General features: G+C 37.6%; 1 protein-coding gene across 3 annotated transcripts in view; it reads right to left on the bottom strand.

The window, feature by feature from the left end:
- Window positions 1-17,293, bottom strand: part of EYA3 (EYA transcriptional coactivator and phosphatase 3) — an 85,325-nt gene that overhangs the window by 14,359 nt on the left and 53,673 nt on the right. For all 3 annotated transcript variants that reach the window (XM_073233475.1, XM_017649222.3, XM_073233474.1), the window contains 8 exons: window positions 16,372-16,555; window positions 14,383-14,522; window positions 12,481-12,564; window positions 11,171-11,260; window positions 9,011-9,069; window positions 6,792-6,952; window positions 5,564-5,678; window positions 4,415-4,536 (listed from right to left, as the gene is read on the bottom strand). In XM_073233475.1, the coding sequence (XP_073089576.1) occupies window positions 4,415-4,536; window positions 5,564-5,678; window positions 6,792-6,952; window positions 9,011-9,069; window positions 11,171-11,260; window positions 12,481-12,564; window positions 14,383-14,522; window positions 16,372-16,555 (955 nt within the window). The remainder of the gene's footprint in view (window positions 1-4,414; window positions 4,537-5,563; window positions 5,679-6,791; window positions 6,953-9,010; window positions 9,070-11,170; window positions 11,261-12,480; window positions 12,565-14,382; window positions 14,523-16,371; window positions 16,556-17,293) is intronic.

A 17,293-nucleotide genomic window follows, 5' to 3' on the forward strand; every position in this document is an offset into this window, starting at 1 on the left:
ATAATACCCATTCTCCTCAAAGTTTTCCAAAAAACAGAAGAGGAGGGAATACTCCCAAACTCATTCTATGAAGTCAACATCACCCTAATACCAAAACCAGGCAAAGACCCCACCAAAAAAGAAAACTACAGACCAATATCCCTGATGAACGTAGATGCAAAAATGCTCAACAAAATATTAGCAAACCGAATTCAAAAATACATCAAGAGGATCATACACCATGACCAAGTGGGATTCATCCCAGGGATGCAAGGATGGTACAACATTCAAAAATCCATCAATATCGTCCACATCAACAAAAAGGACAAAAACCACATGATCATCTCCACAGATGCTGAAAAAGCATTCGACAAAATTCTACACCCATTCATGATAAAAACTCTCAACAAAATGGGAATAGAGGGCAAGTACCTCAACATAATAAAGGCCATATATGACAAACCCACAGCCAACATCATACTTAACAATGAGAAGCTGAAAGCTTTTCCTCTAAGATTGGGAACAAGACAGGGATGCCCACTCTCCCCACTGTTATTTAACATAGTACTGGAGGTCCTAGCCACGGCAATCAGACAAAACAAAGAAATACAAGGCATCCAGATTGGTAAAGAAGAAGTCAAACTGTCATTATTTGCAGATGACATGATATGTATAAAAAACCCTAAACACTCCACTCTAAAACTACTAGAACTAATATCTGAATTCAGCAAAGTTGCAGGATACAAAATTAATACACAGAAATATGTTGCTTTCCTACACGCTAACAATGAACTAGCAGAAAGAGAAATCAGGAAAACAATTCCATTCACAATTGCATCAAAAAGAATAAAATACCTAGGAATAAACCTAACCAAAGAGGTGAAAGACCTATACCCTGAAAACTACAAGACACTCTTAAGAGAAATTAAAGAGGACACCAACAAAGGGAAACTCATCCCATGCTCTTGGCTAGGAAGAATTCATATTGCCAAAATGGCCATCCTGCCTAAAGCAATCTACAAATTCAATGCAATCCCTATAAAAATACCAACAGCATTCTTCAACGAACTGGAACAAGTAGTTCTAAAATTCATATGGAACAACCAAAGACCCCAAATAGCCAAAGCAATCCTGAGAAGGAAGGATAAAGCAGGGGGAATCTCGCTTCCCAACTTCAAGCTCTACTACAAAGCCACAGTAATCAAGACAATTTGGTACTGGCACAAGAACAGAGCCCCAGACAAGTGCAACAGGCTAGAATGTCCAGGTATTAACCCAAACATATATGGTCAATTAATATACAATAAAGGAAGCATGGACATACAATGGGAAATGACAGCCTCTTCAACAGCTGGTGTTGGCAAAACTGGACAGCTACATGTAAGAGAACGAAACTGGATCATTGTCTAACCCCATACACAAAAGTAAATTCAAAATGGACCAAAGACCTGAATGTAAGTCATGAAACCATAAAACTCTTAGAAAAAAACATAGGCAAAAATCTCTTGGACATAAACATGAGTGACTTCTTCATGAACATATCTCCCCGGGCAAGGGAAACAAAAGCAAAAATGAACAAGCGGGACTATATCAAGCTGAAAAGCTTCTGTACAGCAAAGGACACCATCAATAGAACAAAAAGGCATTGTATAGTATGGGAGAATATATTCATAAATGACAGATCTAATAAAGGGTTGACATCCAAAATATATAAAGAGCTCATGCACCTCAACAAACAAAAAGCAAATAATCCAATTAAAAAATGGGTAGAGGATCTGAACAGACAGTTCTCCAAAGAAGAAATTCAGATGGCCAACAGACACATGAAAAGATGCTCCACATTGCTAGTCATCAAAGAAATGCAAATTAAAACCACAATGAGATACCACCTCACACCAGTAAGGATCACCACCATCCAATAGACAAACAACAACAAATGTTGGCGAAGTTGTGGAGAAAGGGGAACCCTCCTACACTGCTGGTGGGAATGTAAACTAGTTCAACCATTGTGGAAAGCAGTATGGACGTTCCTCAAAAAGCTCAAAATAGAAATAACACTTGACCCAGGTATTTCACTTCTAGGAATTTACTCTAAGAATACAGCAGGCCAGTTTGAAAAAGACATATGCACCCCTATGTTTATTGCAGCACTATTTACAATAACCAAGAAATGGAAGCAACCTAAGTGTCCATCAGTAGATGAATGGATAAAGAAGATGTGGTACATATACACAATGGAATATTATTCAGCCATAAGAAGAAAACAAATCCTACCATTTGCAACAACATGGATGGAGCTAGAGGGTATTATGCTCAGTGAAATAAGCTAGGCGGAGAAAGACAAGTACCAAATGATTTCAACTCATATGTTGAGTATAAGAACAAAGAAAAACTGAAGGAACAAAACAGCAGCAGAATCCTAGAACCCACGAATGGACTAACAGTTACCAAAGGGAAAGGGACTGTGGACAATGGGTGGGAAGGTAGGGATAAGGGGGGACAAAAAGAAAGGGGGCATTACGATTAGCATGTATAATGTGGTCGTGGGGAACAGGTAGGGCTATGCAACACAGAGAAGACAAGTAGTGATTCTTCAGCATCTTACTACACTGATGGACAGTGACTGTAATGGGGCTTGCGATGGGGGGAGTTTAGTAAACATAATGTTCCTCATGTAATTGTAGATTAATGATACCAAAATAAAAAAAAAAAAGGGGACCAGTAAGTATTTGATGAATGAATGAAAGTAAATGTCAATAGGACTTGATGAACTTATAGCCTCCACAGATCCTGGCGGGCTTATAACCTCCAGAGATCCTGGCATATAAAAAAAATTAGACCCATCTTTTTCAATGAAGAAAGTTGATCAATAGGCTAATAGTAGGTTAAAAAAATAAATAGCCACAGTTCATCTTCAAATTCCAGGATCCTCTCCTTTGCTACAACAGGAAAGTAGGAGCTGTAAACACATACTGAAGGGTCTGGGGCAGATAAGGGATGGCTGTCATATTTCTCCTCTGCTGGACCACGTGTAGCCCATAATGATTGGACTGAGACATTCTGCTGCCTTCTCAGCAGAACAAGCTGGTTTTATATAAACCTCTTGTCAACTAATTAATTCAGCAAATATCTATTGAGTACTTATTATTTTATACTCAGTACTAAATGTATCTTTAGAGGTTAAAAAGTACTTTCATATAGAGTCTCACTGGATTTTCACAACCTCTCCGGTAGTTTCTCATTTTCCATGAGAAAACTAAGGCTCAGGAGATAAAGTAATGTGCCTAAGGTAAGAGCTAGTAAGTGGGGCGGCTGGGGCGGGGGGCATGATGAATCCCAGTCATTATTTTTTGCCTTTTCAAGAAATTGTGATTTAAAAAGACATACAAAGTATATCTTAACCATTTTTAAATGTACTTTTAATGGTTAATTATACTCACATTGTTGTGTAACATATCTCCAGAACTTTTTCATCTTGCAATACTGAAATTCTATACCCATTAAACAACAACTCATTTCCCTTTCCCCTGAGCCCATTAACCACGATTCTACTTCTGTCTCTCTGAATTAGACTACTCCAGGTACCTCATGTAGGTAGAAACATATAGTATTTGTCTTTTTGTGACTGGCTTATTTCACTTAGAATGTCTATTCTAAGTGACAGACGTGGTAGCATGTGACAGGATTTCCTTCCCTTTTAAGGCTGAAATAATATTTCATTGCTTCTATACACATTTTGTTCATCTATTTGATGGACATTTGGATTGCTTGCACCTCTCGGTTGCTGTGAATAATGCTGCTATGAACACGATGTGCAAGTATTTTTTGAGATCCTGTTTTCAATTCTTTTGGATATATGCCCTGAAGTGGGGTTGCTGGATCATATGATAGTTGTATTTTTTTTTTTTTTTGAGGAACTGCCATACTGTTTACTACAGCAACCCCACCAAAAGGGCATGAGGGTTCCCATTTCTCCAGTCCTTGTCAATACTTCTTATGTTGTGTTTTTTACTGATAGTAGTCATCCTAGGTATACAGCTTAATCCTTGATTTTTAATCTAGTGCTTTTTCTCTTACATTATACTGCAGCACTGTCTCTGTAAAAGAGAGAAATTTGAAATGAGGTAAGAACAGATTTCTCAACTAGATATTATGTTTTTTCAAATAAGGTAAACGAACAGAACGTAAGTTTTAAGTCCAACAGAGCTGGATTTGAATTCTGTTTTGTAACTTACTACCTGTGAAGCCTTGAGCAAGCTACATAACTTTTAAGCCTAAACTGCATCATCAATCATTAGTAGTATTAAGAGACAACTGCTGTGAGGATTATAGAGATATACAAGTGTTTAACAGAGGAATGGACAGATAGTAAGTGCATCACATACAAGAAGTAGTATTGTAAGGAAAGTTACTAGAAACAGAATAGAAACCGTACCAATTTTGGTAGCACTATAGATGTTTTCAATAGGAAATATTTCTCCTAGCCCATACAGGAGAACCTTGGCCAGAGCTGGAACCAGCTGGGTTGTAGTAATCAGAACATTCACACAATTCTTTCTAGAAAGGAGAAAGAGAGAAAAGAAAAAGGTGAAATTAAACCAACCTGCGAGCAAGAATTCAAATTCTTGCTTAGGATCTAATTATTAAAAATTAGGATCTAATTATTAAAAATTAACCTCAAAGGACCTGGTATGATATTGGTTCAGTGTCAATGTTCAGTTATTGCTCTAATTATCTCAGGTTTATTTATTTCCCACATTAAAAGACAGAGATTTAAAATTGGGCAGAGAGCAGCCACTTGATTCTTGCCTCATTTCCTTTCTGACTATTCTGGCTCACTCCACTTGTAGTGAATACCACCAACCCATGTCAGTGATACCATACTCTAGAAAACAAGCAATAAAGACTTTCAGTTACAGAGTTATTTCATCTGAATGCAACTCAGAGAACTTAAATGAGATATGACTGAAGTCCTCACTGCTCTTCATGCAACAACAACACAGATTCCAGAATATACATTAATTTCACATGTCTTTTACCTTCACAGATCTCTACACCTTGGTGTCAGTTTTACTGTTCACTTCACTAGATTGTAGATCTGTTATTCCTGTTCTCAGGGAGGGTATTGGTGCAGATATGACTGTATTTTTTTCCCATTTTAATCTTCAGGCTGAAATCTCCTTAATCTGCTTAATATGCCCTTTTTCTTTTAAATCCTGTCTTCCTGACTAGGCTTTGGTACATTTCTTTGGAGCTTCCTGTATTTAGGATATTTGTGATGTCTCCTACATGTATTCTTTGATGTCACCAGCCCTTCTCCCGGGCTGGGGATTATGGGTTACTGAGTTTTGTGTGAACAGAAAGAGAGGAGAAAAAGGCTTTCATATGTAAGTATTCTTTTAAAACTCTAAGGTGTGCTGTTAGTGTAGAATGACCTGGCCTCCCACCTAACCTAAACACTGCATCATTTAAACTCCTCTCACCCCTATCCCAAACCCTATTTTAGGGCACTGGCCTATCCTGGACTGGGGAAGAAAAGACTGTGTCTTTGAGAGGATGAGAACTTAAACAACCACTTCCATACCTGGACTGGATGAGAAGTAAGGACTTTAATGCAGTTCCTAACCAGGAATCTGTCAAAACTTCAATTTCTGCTCTTAGCCTCTGCAGTGCTTCCTTTCTCTGAGGACTGAGAAGGCCTTTGGGGATAAAAGAAGACACCTTTATCACTTAACAACATATCCCTGCTGACGCTGAGGAAGCAACTTCTAAATTCAACTTAGTGTGAGTCACTGAAATATTCTACTGAGCTAATATATTTTTCTTTTTGGTAAAACTGTGGAATAGCCTACTTCAAAATGCCTTTTTGCCTTTCTCACCAGAATGTTTTATTAGGGGGGCACAACCACAACAACAAAATTAGCTGATGGAAACAGTGTCATTAGATTCTGACACAAGCTCTTTCTTTCATCAACCAGTAATGTATCTGCAGACTGGTGAACCATACTTTGAGTAGGACTGCTTCAGAAGTGACATCAAGAACCAAAGGGGGGAAAAATGGCATGTTACAGCTGGAAGAGTCTACAGTACTCCCAAACTCCCAATCTTTTTCTAAAGAAATGAAAGCCCAGGGAGGAAACGGAGGCTGCCTAAGATTACAGAGCAAACTGTGGCTTTCTGCTACCATCCCCTGCCCCTCTGGCGACAGCGTTTTCAGAACACATCAACCTGAGATTCTGGGTTGAGTGACCAACTTTGAATGTCAGTTACCTGTACTGTACTTACTTCTGAAACAACTCCAGCTGCTAAGAGTCTGAAACACTGCTTAAGATCAGACAGTTAAGCACAGAACAAAACAGAATTCATGTGATGGGATCATGTTATCAGACAGTTGAGTTATAATATTCAAATAATACATCTGGCCCTGAATTTTCTGTAGTGAAGGCAAAAGATAAATCCTGCATTCTATTACCAACACTCCATAAAAACAAAAGGCATTTCCATGAGCACTAGAACTGCATACAGGTTGTTTTCAGATTGATGGTTTCACAACATAATCTATGGAACATGTTTCCTTTAAAAAGGCATTTGTCTAAAAAGAACAAGAGAATTTTGCAATGTTATGCTATGAGAAATACAGTTTCCTCCCCAAAGGGATTCAACCAAACCTCCATGTTTTTTAATACAACGTTAAAATGTTAGTACGGCACAAATTCATTAGCAGTTGCCAGGGAGTACTAAGGAATCCCTGGAAAAGAAAACAGGAAATTAGAAGGAAACAGAAAACTCAATTGGCTGTATGCCACACTTACCACCCACATTGCTTTTATGCTTATCATAGATTTCTCTCACTTTTCGGTAGCGAAAAGCCAGTTTCCTCATCCAGTCCACACCTCCCTGAACACCCACAGAGGAACCATGGCTGCTGCTGCCTCCTGAGCCACTGAAACCATCTGTTGAAAAACTGTAGTTGCTGCAGAGACAGAGAGGATGAAAATTACAATCCATACTGCATGGAGTTTTCTGGCTGAATGCCACCTGGGATTCTGTCTATTCCTGAAATCTGGCATCAAAAACTAATGTTTTGAGAATCTTTTCCCATTTTATGTCAGTCTCTTTCACAGACTTCTGTCTCATCCCTATTCTATCAAAGAAAGGCTGAGGGAGTAGAGAAAGAGAGGTAGAAACAGTTCAAGCACCAGCATCCCCTAGACGTTGGTTTGGTATAGAATCTTTTCATTGGCAGAACATCACAGAGTGGGGAAAAAAAAACCAGAAAAATTTTGAATACACACACACACACACACACACACACACACACAATGATTCCAACCATGTAAAAAGGAGAATATGTTAAATAATGGAAGAAAATAACCCCAAATACTAATAACAGTAAGAAAATGGGGATTATTTCCTTCAGTGATTTGTTGGCTAGTTAATTAAGTTTATGGGTCACTGTTGTGACTTAAAATATGTCCACAAATTCTTTACCACTCCTTGCTACTAATTCAGCTCCCTTTGGGCACGGACTGTGTTTGACTATAACCAGAATGTGGTGGAATGATGGTGTTAGACTTCAGAGACTAGGCTTGTTTTGCTCTCTCATGGAACACCTACTCTGAAAAAAGACAGCTGCTCCCTGCAGAGGCCTATGAAGGGAAGGGACAGAGGCCTCCTGTTACCAGCCACACGTGAGAGTTTAGAAGCAGGTCCTCCAGCTCCCAAAGCCTTCAGATGATCTTAGCTCCAGCCAGTATCTTGATTTCAATTTCAGAGACCCTGGTTTCAGAGCTACCAGATAAGTTACTTTCAACCTGACCTATGTAAACTACGAGATGATAAATGTTTACTGTTTTAAGCTACTAAGTTTTGGGGTAATTTGTTATATAGCAATACGTAAGTAATATAATTAAATAGGCTGGGAGAGATTAATATTTCCTAGGTGAAGATTTAGAAATGACTGAGACAACTTGGTTCAATCAAAAGTCTAAATAAGAGTTCAATAAGTATAAGGTTCTATATTTAAGAAAATAAAGCTGCCAAGATATAAGATAGGAAAGTACTGATAACCACACATATAAGAGAGAAAATAAAACCCTGGATCATAAACTGCTTCAGACCAGACTTTGTCCCTAAAAGGCCAGTGAAATCTCTTAAGAACAGTGCTCTCCAGAGCTGTGCAAAGCACAACATGCTCAACTGGCTGCTGCTCCTCATATGAAACCTTGAACCCTTCTGAGCACTACAGAATTAGGTCCAGACTAAGTGCTATGTTCAGTTCTGCTCTAGATTTGAGAATTCATGGATGAAACAATTTTAGGGTAGACACAGGGAAGAACTTTTTGCCTACAAAAAGGGATAAACATTTAAACAAATTAACATGAAAAGATGTGACAGACTTCTTTCTAAAAATCTTGAAATGTAATCTAGATTTTAGATTATTCTTAGCTAGGACTACTGGGCCAGAGGACAGTAGCCAAGAGAAAAATGAAACTGAGCAGGTATTTTGCCCCTGAGCCCTCTTAGGTTTAGTGCTCACTGTGATGTAATGTTTAAGATTGTCTTTCACAGGGGTACTCCTGACACCATCAGATCCGCACAATTAATGTCCTCAGTAAAATTTCTGGTGCTTATGTGTATTTAAAACCAACCAGTCTGGAAGCACACTTTCCCTGACTGAGTATCTGGCCAAAGAGAAATTAGTATATCCTTTACTTTGGAATGCCTTTTCCTCACTCCATTATTGCTACCCATTCTTCAAAGTCAAATTCTACGGCACTGGGAAGGCCGTTCCAATGGTGGCAACACCTGCTACCCAAACCCATCAGAACTCCTTTCTTTTCTGTGCTCTGTCATATTTTCTATTGTCACCTTCTCACCCTTGATGCCATGCCACCATTAACTATGTTTGTTTCTATCTCTAACAGATTGTAAGCTATTTTAGGGCTGTGTCTTATTTATCCTTGTTTCCCTCTCAACCTAGACAGTGTCTTGTGCCTAACAGGTATATTGATGTCATTGTTTTAATCACCTCAAGTCTTGGCCATTGTCATCAGATGCCACGTCTTCCACATGCACCTGGTCACACTCCTGTTAAAAGACAAAACCACACACTATTTCAGTCCAGGAAGGAAAAGTGCTCTTACCATGATGACATACTGCAAAAGACCACAAACAATGGCAAGATGATGAAATACCTTATGGTCTCTCTTATGTTTGGAGGATCACTCTCAACCCCCTTGCTGTTCAACTTCTTTTAAGGCCTAATTCACATCCCACAGTCTTCATGAAATCCTCCTTAACCATCCCAATCCTCAGTCAGGCTCTTAACAGTTCGTTTTTCCAATAGCTCACAGGAATAAGCGCAAGCTCTCTTACACTGTCAGGTGTGTCTATTTTCTATACTAGACTGTACATCCTTACACTGTAGGCCTCCTGTGGCACAGCCCATATCTTATACCTGCTTTGTACCCCTCTAGTTCAGTCCAGTGCCTTTGTGTAGTAAGTACCCAATCCATTTTTGCAGATGAAAACAGATGCTAACAGAGGATGGTATCAAAACTGAGAATGACTGAAACAGAAATTTCTAAATTCAAACTTAGTAATTAGAAGAGGCCATCTAAATCAGTCTCCTCATGTGCTAAAAGTGAAGTGAGATGATTCACCCAAGGTTGTACAATTAATGAGTGGTAGGAAGAGATTAGAAAGAGCCTGGGTCTTCTAATAAGAATCCAAGGTTTTTTCTACCAAGCCCATGATATATCTGATGTAAAATGCCACCCACTGCCTAACTCTGACAGACTCACTCCTCTGACACCACTGCCTAGGGCAGTGTTGTGATGTCCACCTGCATCAGAATCCCCTGGGGAAGTTTTTAAAAAATGCATATTCTTGGGTCCATCCCAGACCTACTTGAATCACAATTTCTGGGAGTGAAGTCCTAGAATCTTCATTTTTAACAAGCTCCCCAGGTGATTCTTATGCCCCCTAAAGTTGAGAACCACTGACCTGGGGGGCAGGAACACATTCAGGTCAAATTCTTCACAGAACTTTCAGTCCTGAGTGAGGACTATGTCTAGAAAATCATTACAAATACAATTTGGCAATAATTATTTGGCACATAGTAGGTTTTCAATAAATGTTTGCTGAATAAAGCTATTATGTCCTAACTTATCAACATGTGAAGTTGAGGGAAGATTAAAGCATTGAGGAGCTTAGATAAAAAAGCACTGGAATTTAGGGACCTATTGATTCAGCTTGTTGGAGAAAATCTGTTGAGTAGAATTAGACTGCATTTAAAATGAAATAGAATTATGTGGTGTTTATAACATGCAATCTTATTTTACTTTAATTTCCACTCTTAAAAAAACAAGGCAATCTATGTAGCATACAGTTCAAAATTCAAAAGGACATAAAGAGACAAGTCTGCTCCTTCCCACCTGTGTTCCAGCAAGGCATTCCCCAGAAAGAACAACTGTTACTAGCCTCCTGTGTAGGACAACTGTTTAACTGAGGCCCAGAAGGGAGAGATAACTTTTCTAACTTGGGACTCATGCTCTGGTCTTCTGACTCCCAGTCCTGTGCTACTTCCAATACACCATGTTCCCCTCAAAGGTGACTCAGATGTCACAGACAAAACAATTCACCAAGAAGCTTCCAGTGTTGCCTGGTTTTCCATGGACCTAACTATAAAGTGATTCTCGACATCAAGGTTAGCCTATATACATGGACAATAAGCATGTACAAAATGAGTTAGAGCAGCCATTTATAGATCTGACAAATCAAGAGACTTGTAAGAAGGTAATATTCTTCTGAAAAATATATCTGTTGAGTACAAATAATCAAACCCACCTTGTACATATTATTTTGTACAGATGAACAAATTAGAATATTGGTTTATGTATCAGTGTTTTGCCTGATGGGTTGGCATTTTCCTCTAGACTAGATCAAATGGACTAACCAAAAAATAGGCTAATAAACTCAAACTTTTGAGCCAATAAAATTGAGGGCCAGAACCAAGACTTGTTGACTTACCAAAGGCGCTATTTCCTACAAAACTATGTGTGCCAACTGGCCTCTCTATACCCATCCTGTGTAACCACATTTCCTCTAAATACAAGCAGCACAGGCTCAATAAGTAGTTACTGAACAAATGGTACACTGAAGCACAAAAACAATTTAAAATGCTTACCTCTAAGTCATTGAAAAAAAGATGTGTATCAGCTACTTCAAAAATCATTTCTTCCATTGTTAAACCTGAGCCAATCACTACTGTTGGGTCCTGGAAGAAAAATAAGAGAAAAACTTGCTTGACTTGGTGCTCACAGCACTGATTGTGATCTTTAAACATTTTAGGTCAAGGCCAAAAAACCCAGAAGCCAGCAGCATTGGTTCTAACAATTACTGCTATTTACTCACAGGTTTAAGTATCTGGGATTGTAAAAAGTTAAAATTTTCAGGACTTTCATTTCTAGAAAACTAGATCCACTTAAAAAAAAAACCCCACCACTTAATTTCGGGGAAAATTCCATCCCAGGAGAAATGCTGCAGTTATAGCACCCACTGTATTCCACTATTTTCCCTGCACATGTTCACATACAAGCACACTCACAAACATGTGTACACATACACATGCATGCTATAACCAGAAGTCTCTTATCTGAGAATCTTAACAACCAGGAAATAAGTACTTAAAACTAAAAATATCTGCAGTAGCCTACTGCATTTAGTTTTAAAATGAACCATCAGGCCTTCACTTAGAGATGTATACTTATTTTATATATTTTTATAACCAGCTTTGTTATATAGCAGATTAGTTATTAGATCAGATTGCCAACCTAGATACTAAAAGCCTGTGGAAAGTACTTCTAACAGAAACATTAGACAATACTAAATAAATGGGAGTAGTAAGAGAGCAAAGGCGGTAGATAAAATTATAGAAAATGAAAAATAGAGGAGACTGGAGGAAACTGAGTGTAGAAATATACAGCCAGTATCTTAAAAGTAGCTCATCCCTCTTTTAAAACTACTATTTATACTGAAGACTAAACAAGTTAAATTCTGCTTGGTATATTTAATTTAAGAAGGTATGTAATCTACTATAGAAAGATACTTTATTATACGTTATTTATATTTTAAATGCATATATCTGGCATACACTCAGCTAAATGAAATGCTCAGTTTGGACTGTTAAAAGTAATTTAAGGAATAACATATCAGTCTTTGGAATATATAATCCTGAGACTCCACTCTTGTTTTGAGACTTATCCCCATACTTAGACTTTATAAAACACCACCTTGAACAACTCCAGCTTTCAGCACTGTTCCTATATCTAGTTTCTAGCTTTATCAACTCTAAACATTTAGCCTGCCTGATACAAACTATCAGGTGAAGTGAAAGGCCATCAGGATAAGATGGAGGAAGCAGAGAGTGGTTTGGGTTATCTGTCCACATAGTCAGGAGAGGGGCAATTATAACAAAGGAAGAAAGGCTCAAATTACCTTTCCATACTTCTGGGCATAGGATCCAGTAAGAAGGGAGTGGAAGATGATGATGGTTTCATCCAAGTCCCACAGAAATACCCGCTGAGAGAGGAAAATAAATGTAATATAATGAGTGAGCATCTTTTTCAATTGCAATGGAATGAAACAAGAAATCAGTAACAGAAGGAAAACTGGAAAATTCACAAATATGTGAAAATTAAACAACACAATCTTAATAACCAATGGCTCAGAAGAAATCACAAGGGAAGTTAGAAAATAGCTTGAGATGAATGAAAACAAAATACAACATACCAAAATTTATGGGATGCAGAAAAAGCAGTGCTAAGAGGGAAATTTATACCTGTATATGCATCCATTAGGATGGCTAATACCAAAAAAATGGGAAATAACAGTGTTGGTGAGGATGTGGAGAAACTGGAACCCTTGTGTATTACTGATGGGAATGTAAAATGGTACAGCCACTATGGAAAACATTTGCAGTTCCTCAAAAAGTTGAATACAGCATTACCATTAGCAATTCCATTCCTAGGTTTATACCCCAAATTATTTAAAACAGGGACTCAAAAAAACAATCTGAATAGCAATGTGGCATTATTGACAATGGCTCAAAGGTGAAAAAAACCCAAATGTCCATCAACAGATGAGTGGATAAACAAAACGGGGTACACACATACGATGGGATATTATTCAGCCATAAAAAGAAATCAAGTTCTGATACATGCTAATACATGGATGAATCTTATGAACATTATGCTAAGTGAAATAAGTCAGACACAAAAGGATAGATATTGTATGATTCTACTTATATGAAATATCTAGAACAGGCAAATTCATAAAGACAGAAAGTCTCTTGAATAAACAGGTTACTACAGGCTAGTGGTGGGGGAAAATAGAGAGTTATTGCTTAATGGGTACAGTTTTTACTTGGGATCATGAAAAAGTTTTGGAAATAGTGGTAGCAACAGCATTTGAATATACTTAATGTCACTGAATTGCATATTTAAAAAATGGTTAAAATGATAAATTTTATGTTATGTACATTTTACTACGATTTTAAAAGTTGTCAGTTTTTCTCAAGAACTTTATCAGGACTTTAGATTTTCTTTCTCCACCCCTATTTTTTTTTTCAGGAATAAAGGGGAAGAGAGGCTCCAAATACAAATTTACCTAAGTTTTTATACCTATCAATGGACTCATTTTAAAATATAGCTTTTCCCCCTTATTAAATACTCATATTATAGAAAAATTTTAAAAAGGAAAGAAAAGGATTAATATCAAACTCCACTATTAGCATTTTGTATGACTTTCTCATCTTTTTAAGAATGGAGCCAAATGTATGCCCATAATAAATTCCCATAGTGCTGAACCACAGAACAAGTGAGTACCAATCTCATCAATAAGTTACCAGATCTGGTTGCATGTTTCACAGAAACTTAGCCTAAAGTACTCTAGTACTCTTATTTTACTTTGAGATTTTTAAACGGAAAACAGTGTGACATTACTTGTGACACCTCTGCTTTCTGAAAATGATGCACTGTTCTTCCTACTCTCCTCTGGAATACAGAGAACAGCTTGTTCTTTCCCTTTAAAAGTTACCTGGCTACCTAATTCAGAAAACAGCTTGTTCTTTCCCTTTAAAAGTTACCTGGCTACCTAATTCAGAAAACCTTTTTCAGTGCTTTTGATGAAAAACATCTGAAAGTGATATGGTAAGTTATGGGCATAGAGAAATGTGTTTTTACATTTCTTTTTTCATCTGTCTGATTTAGTTTCTCTTGCTCAGGAAGTAAAGGACACACAACAGAGAACCACATTATCTCCATGAGTTTCAGATATATGTTTGATAAACATAAGAAATGAGAAAAAAAGTAGGTAACTCAAATGAGTTTCTTCCCATACTTCCAATTCACTGTCCTGAGAAGAGCTGGCATCAGCTTTCCTCTTGCCCCGGTTCTTGCCAGTCATGTTTTTCCTGGATTGGTCATCAGCCTCTTTAGCTGATGTAGTTTGGGACAAAGATGGGCTTGTAGAAGAGTCTCCTAGAAAGGAAAAAGAGACATATTGCCAGTAGTCAGAGGCTCTAAGAATCAGAGCAGGAAGAGGGTCAGCATGTTCTCTGCCCTTAAGGATAATATTGCAAGGTAGAGACTGGAAAACCAAACTTTAGCTAAGCAATTTGGGAATGTAGACCTAGGCACTGAGCAACAATAGCTGCTAACATCTAACATCAAAAAGAGCTATAACCAGAATTTATATGCCTGTCTCCCAATGAAAGAACAGATCTATGAAGCTGTTTTGCCAAAAAAACCACTGAACCTAAATCTGATCAAGCTTCTAGATAGAGTCTCAACTTGACACAACTGACATTGGGCTAGAATAACTTTTGCTGTGGGGGCTGTCCTGTGCACTGGAGACTGTTTGGTTAGCATCCTTGGCTTCTACCCACTGGATGCCAATAGTACCCGCCACCCAGTGTGACAACGAAAAACATTTCCATTCAGGGCCAAGTGTCCTGGGAGGATGGGCAGTATGGTACAAAATCACCTCTATTGAAAACTACGGGTCTAGATCCAATTACCAATTTATAAAAAATACAGAAGGTAGCAGGACATGTTAAACAACCCAAACATATACAATTGGCAAAATTTATAATGGGAAACAGTATCAGATAAATAACCCTGGTTCTTTAACAAATAAAGTACAAGGGAGAATAAGAAAAGAGATGAGGGAATTTATAGTTAAAAGAGACACAAAATAAATATCCACCAACCCCAATGTATAAACCTTACTTGGATCCTAATTTAAGAAAACTGTAAAGAGAAAAACAAAAATCCTAACATTTATGAGCAAACTATAAATATAAATACCTTTTGGAATTTTATGATAGTAAGGAATTATTGTTGAATATTTTAGATGGAATAATGGCACTGTGGTTATGTTATTTAGTATTTATCCTTTAGAGATATGATGCCTGGAATTTGAGGAGGGAATTAATTGTTGAAGAAGGATGATGCATACGTAAGAGTTCATTATACTAATCTGACAACTTCTCTCTGTACCTGAAATTTTCCATTAGGTCATGAAGAACAAAGATATTTAGGGGAATGAATTCAAAACTAAGGCATCAACACATGTAATCATTTCAAAGTTATGTAAGTTTGAAACAGCGACCATCTGTAGGCCCATTTACTTAGAAGACTGCTAAAAGTAAAATGCGCAGAAAACTGCTGTAGTTGATGCACAGTACTGTTTTCAAAACTACATCAGTGCAAACAATAAACAGTCATTCCTCAAGTTAGATGATGTGTCAGTGAGTAACCAAGTTTTCATGAAAAATACAGAAAAATAAAGTCTTTATGTCAGGTTTTTAAAAAACCTGGACATAATTCTTCAATTCATTCAAAGCTAAATGTATAAATTTCAGTATTTTCTTTAAATTTGCAGGTTAAATTTTATGTATTTCTTTGGGGGAAAAGGACCATAGCTTTCCTCAGAATCTTAAAAGGATCCATGACACAGGAAAAGTTAAGAACTACAGCTCTTAGGTCTTAGCAGAAATCCAAAATAAGCATAAACTAAAACTTATGTCTTCCAACTTTACAAAATGTGCCAAAATTCTGAAGTTCCTTGTGACAAGCATGTTAAAACTACAGGAGGGGCACAGGAGGAGTCTCTTCATTCTTGGTACTTTTCTGTTCAAATTGTCAGGCATTATATTCAGCTTGCCAATGACTCATCATATTCCAGTTGCAATGTTTAATACTCCTCACCCAAGAGGGAAAGCCAACAGCATGGTAACAGTGACTTAGACCAGAATGAAATAATCTTCACCATCACTTGTTGAACAAAGCACCCTTAAGCCAAAGTTTTTAGAGCTGCAGTGCTTACCAGAGGAAAGTCGCTGAGTTGCAGATGCAGGGACCATGACATTAGGCTTCTCTGTCTGGTATGTGGTTGCTGCTAATGTGGTGCTCTCAGCATCGCTGTTCGTCTGGCCTGTGACTCCAAAGCTAGAGCTGGGGTAGCAGGCCTGGTACTGACTCTGACCAAGAATAGTATAGGTGGGATAGTCCTGTAGACCAAAGAGAATAAGGGAGAAAAATAAGACTCTTAGAAAGTCAACACAAGAGACTTTCATGTCCCTCCTATTCATAATTATTTTCCTAAAACACTGGTCTGACTTCTCATTTACTATCTCTATCTTAAACCTAAACCAGTGATTTTTGAAATGCATTCTGTGGAAACCTAAGAGACAGGCGATGCCTCAGGGGCTGTCTCTGGCATGAGGGGAGGGCTGAGAGGGAAGGGACCCAAGCACTTGTATACAATGTCCACTTTTCTACTATAACAGCTTTTTTTTTCTTTTCTATTTTATGTACTGAATTTCTACATAAAATTTTTAAAGGAAGGCGTTTACTTTTTAACAAGTTTATAAACCACTGCACTAGATAGTAGTGCTTCTAAGGACAGATGAGCTTAAACAAAGAAGCACATTTCCTATATTTAATTTTCCTGGTCAAAAAAATATATTAAAAAAATTATTTAAAAAAATAATAAGGGTTTCTTTAAAAATGAAGTTTCTTTAAAATATTCAGAGGGAACTTTTGGTGGTTTTACAGGCACATACATGTCACAACTTATCAAATTGGACAATTTAAGCCTGTGCTGTAAAAACTAGGTATGACATACAGTTTAAATAACACCTTTTAAAAACTCCTTTGATACTGATGCTGGTAACAAGTTGGAAGAAGCTAAATGACCAGACCGATTATTTATAAAGAGTACTGAATCTCTACCACACCAAATGTAA

Source organism: Manis javanica, chromosome 4 (genome assembly GCF_040802235.1).
Source record: "Manis javanica isolate MJ-LG chromosome 4, MJ_LKY, whole genome shotgun sequence".
NCBI lineage: Eukaryota > Metazoa > Chordata > Mammalia > Pholidota > Manidae > Manis > Manis javanica.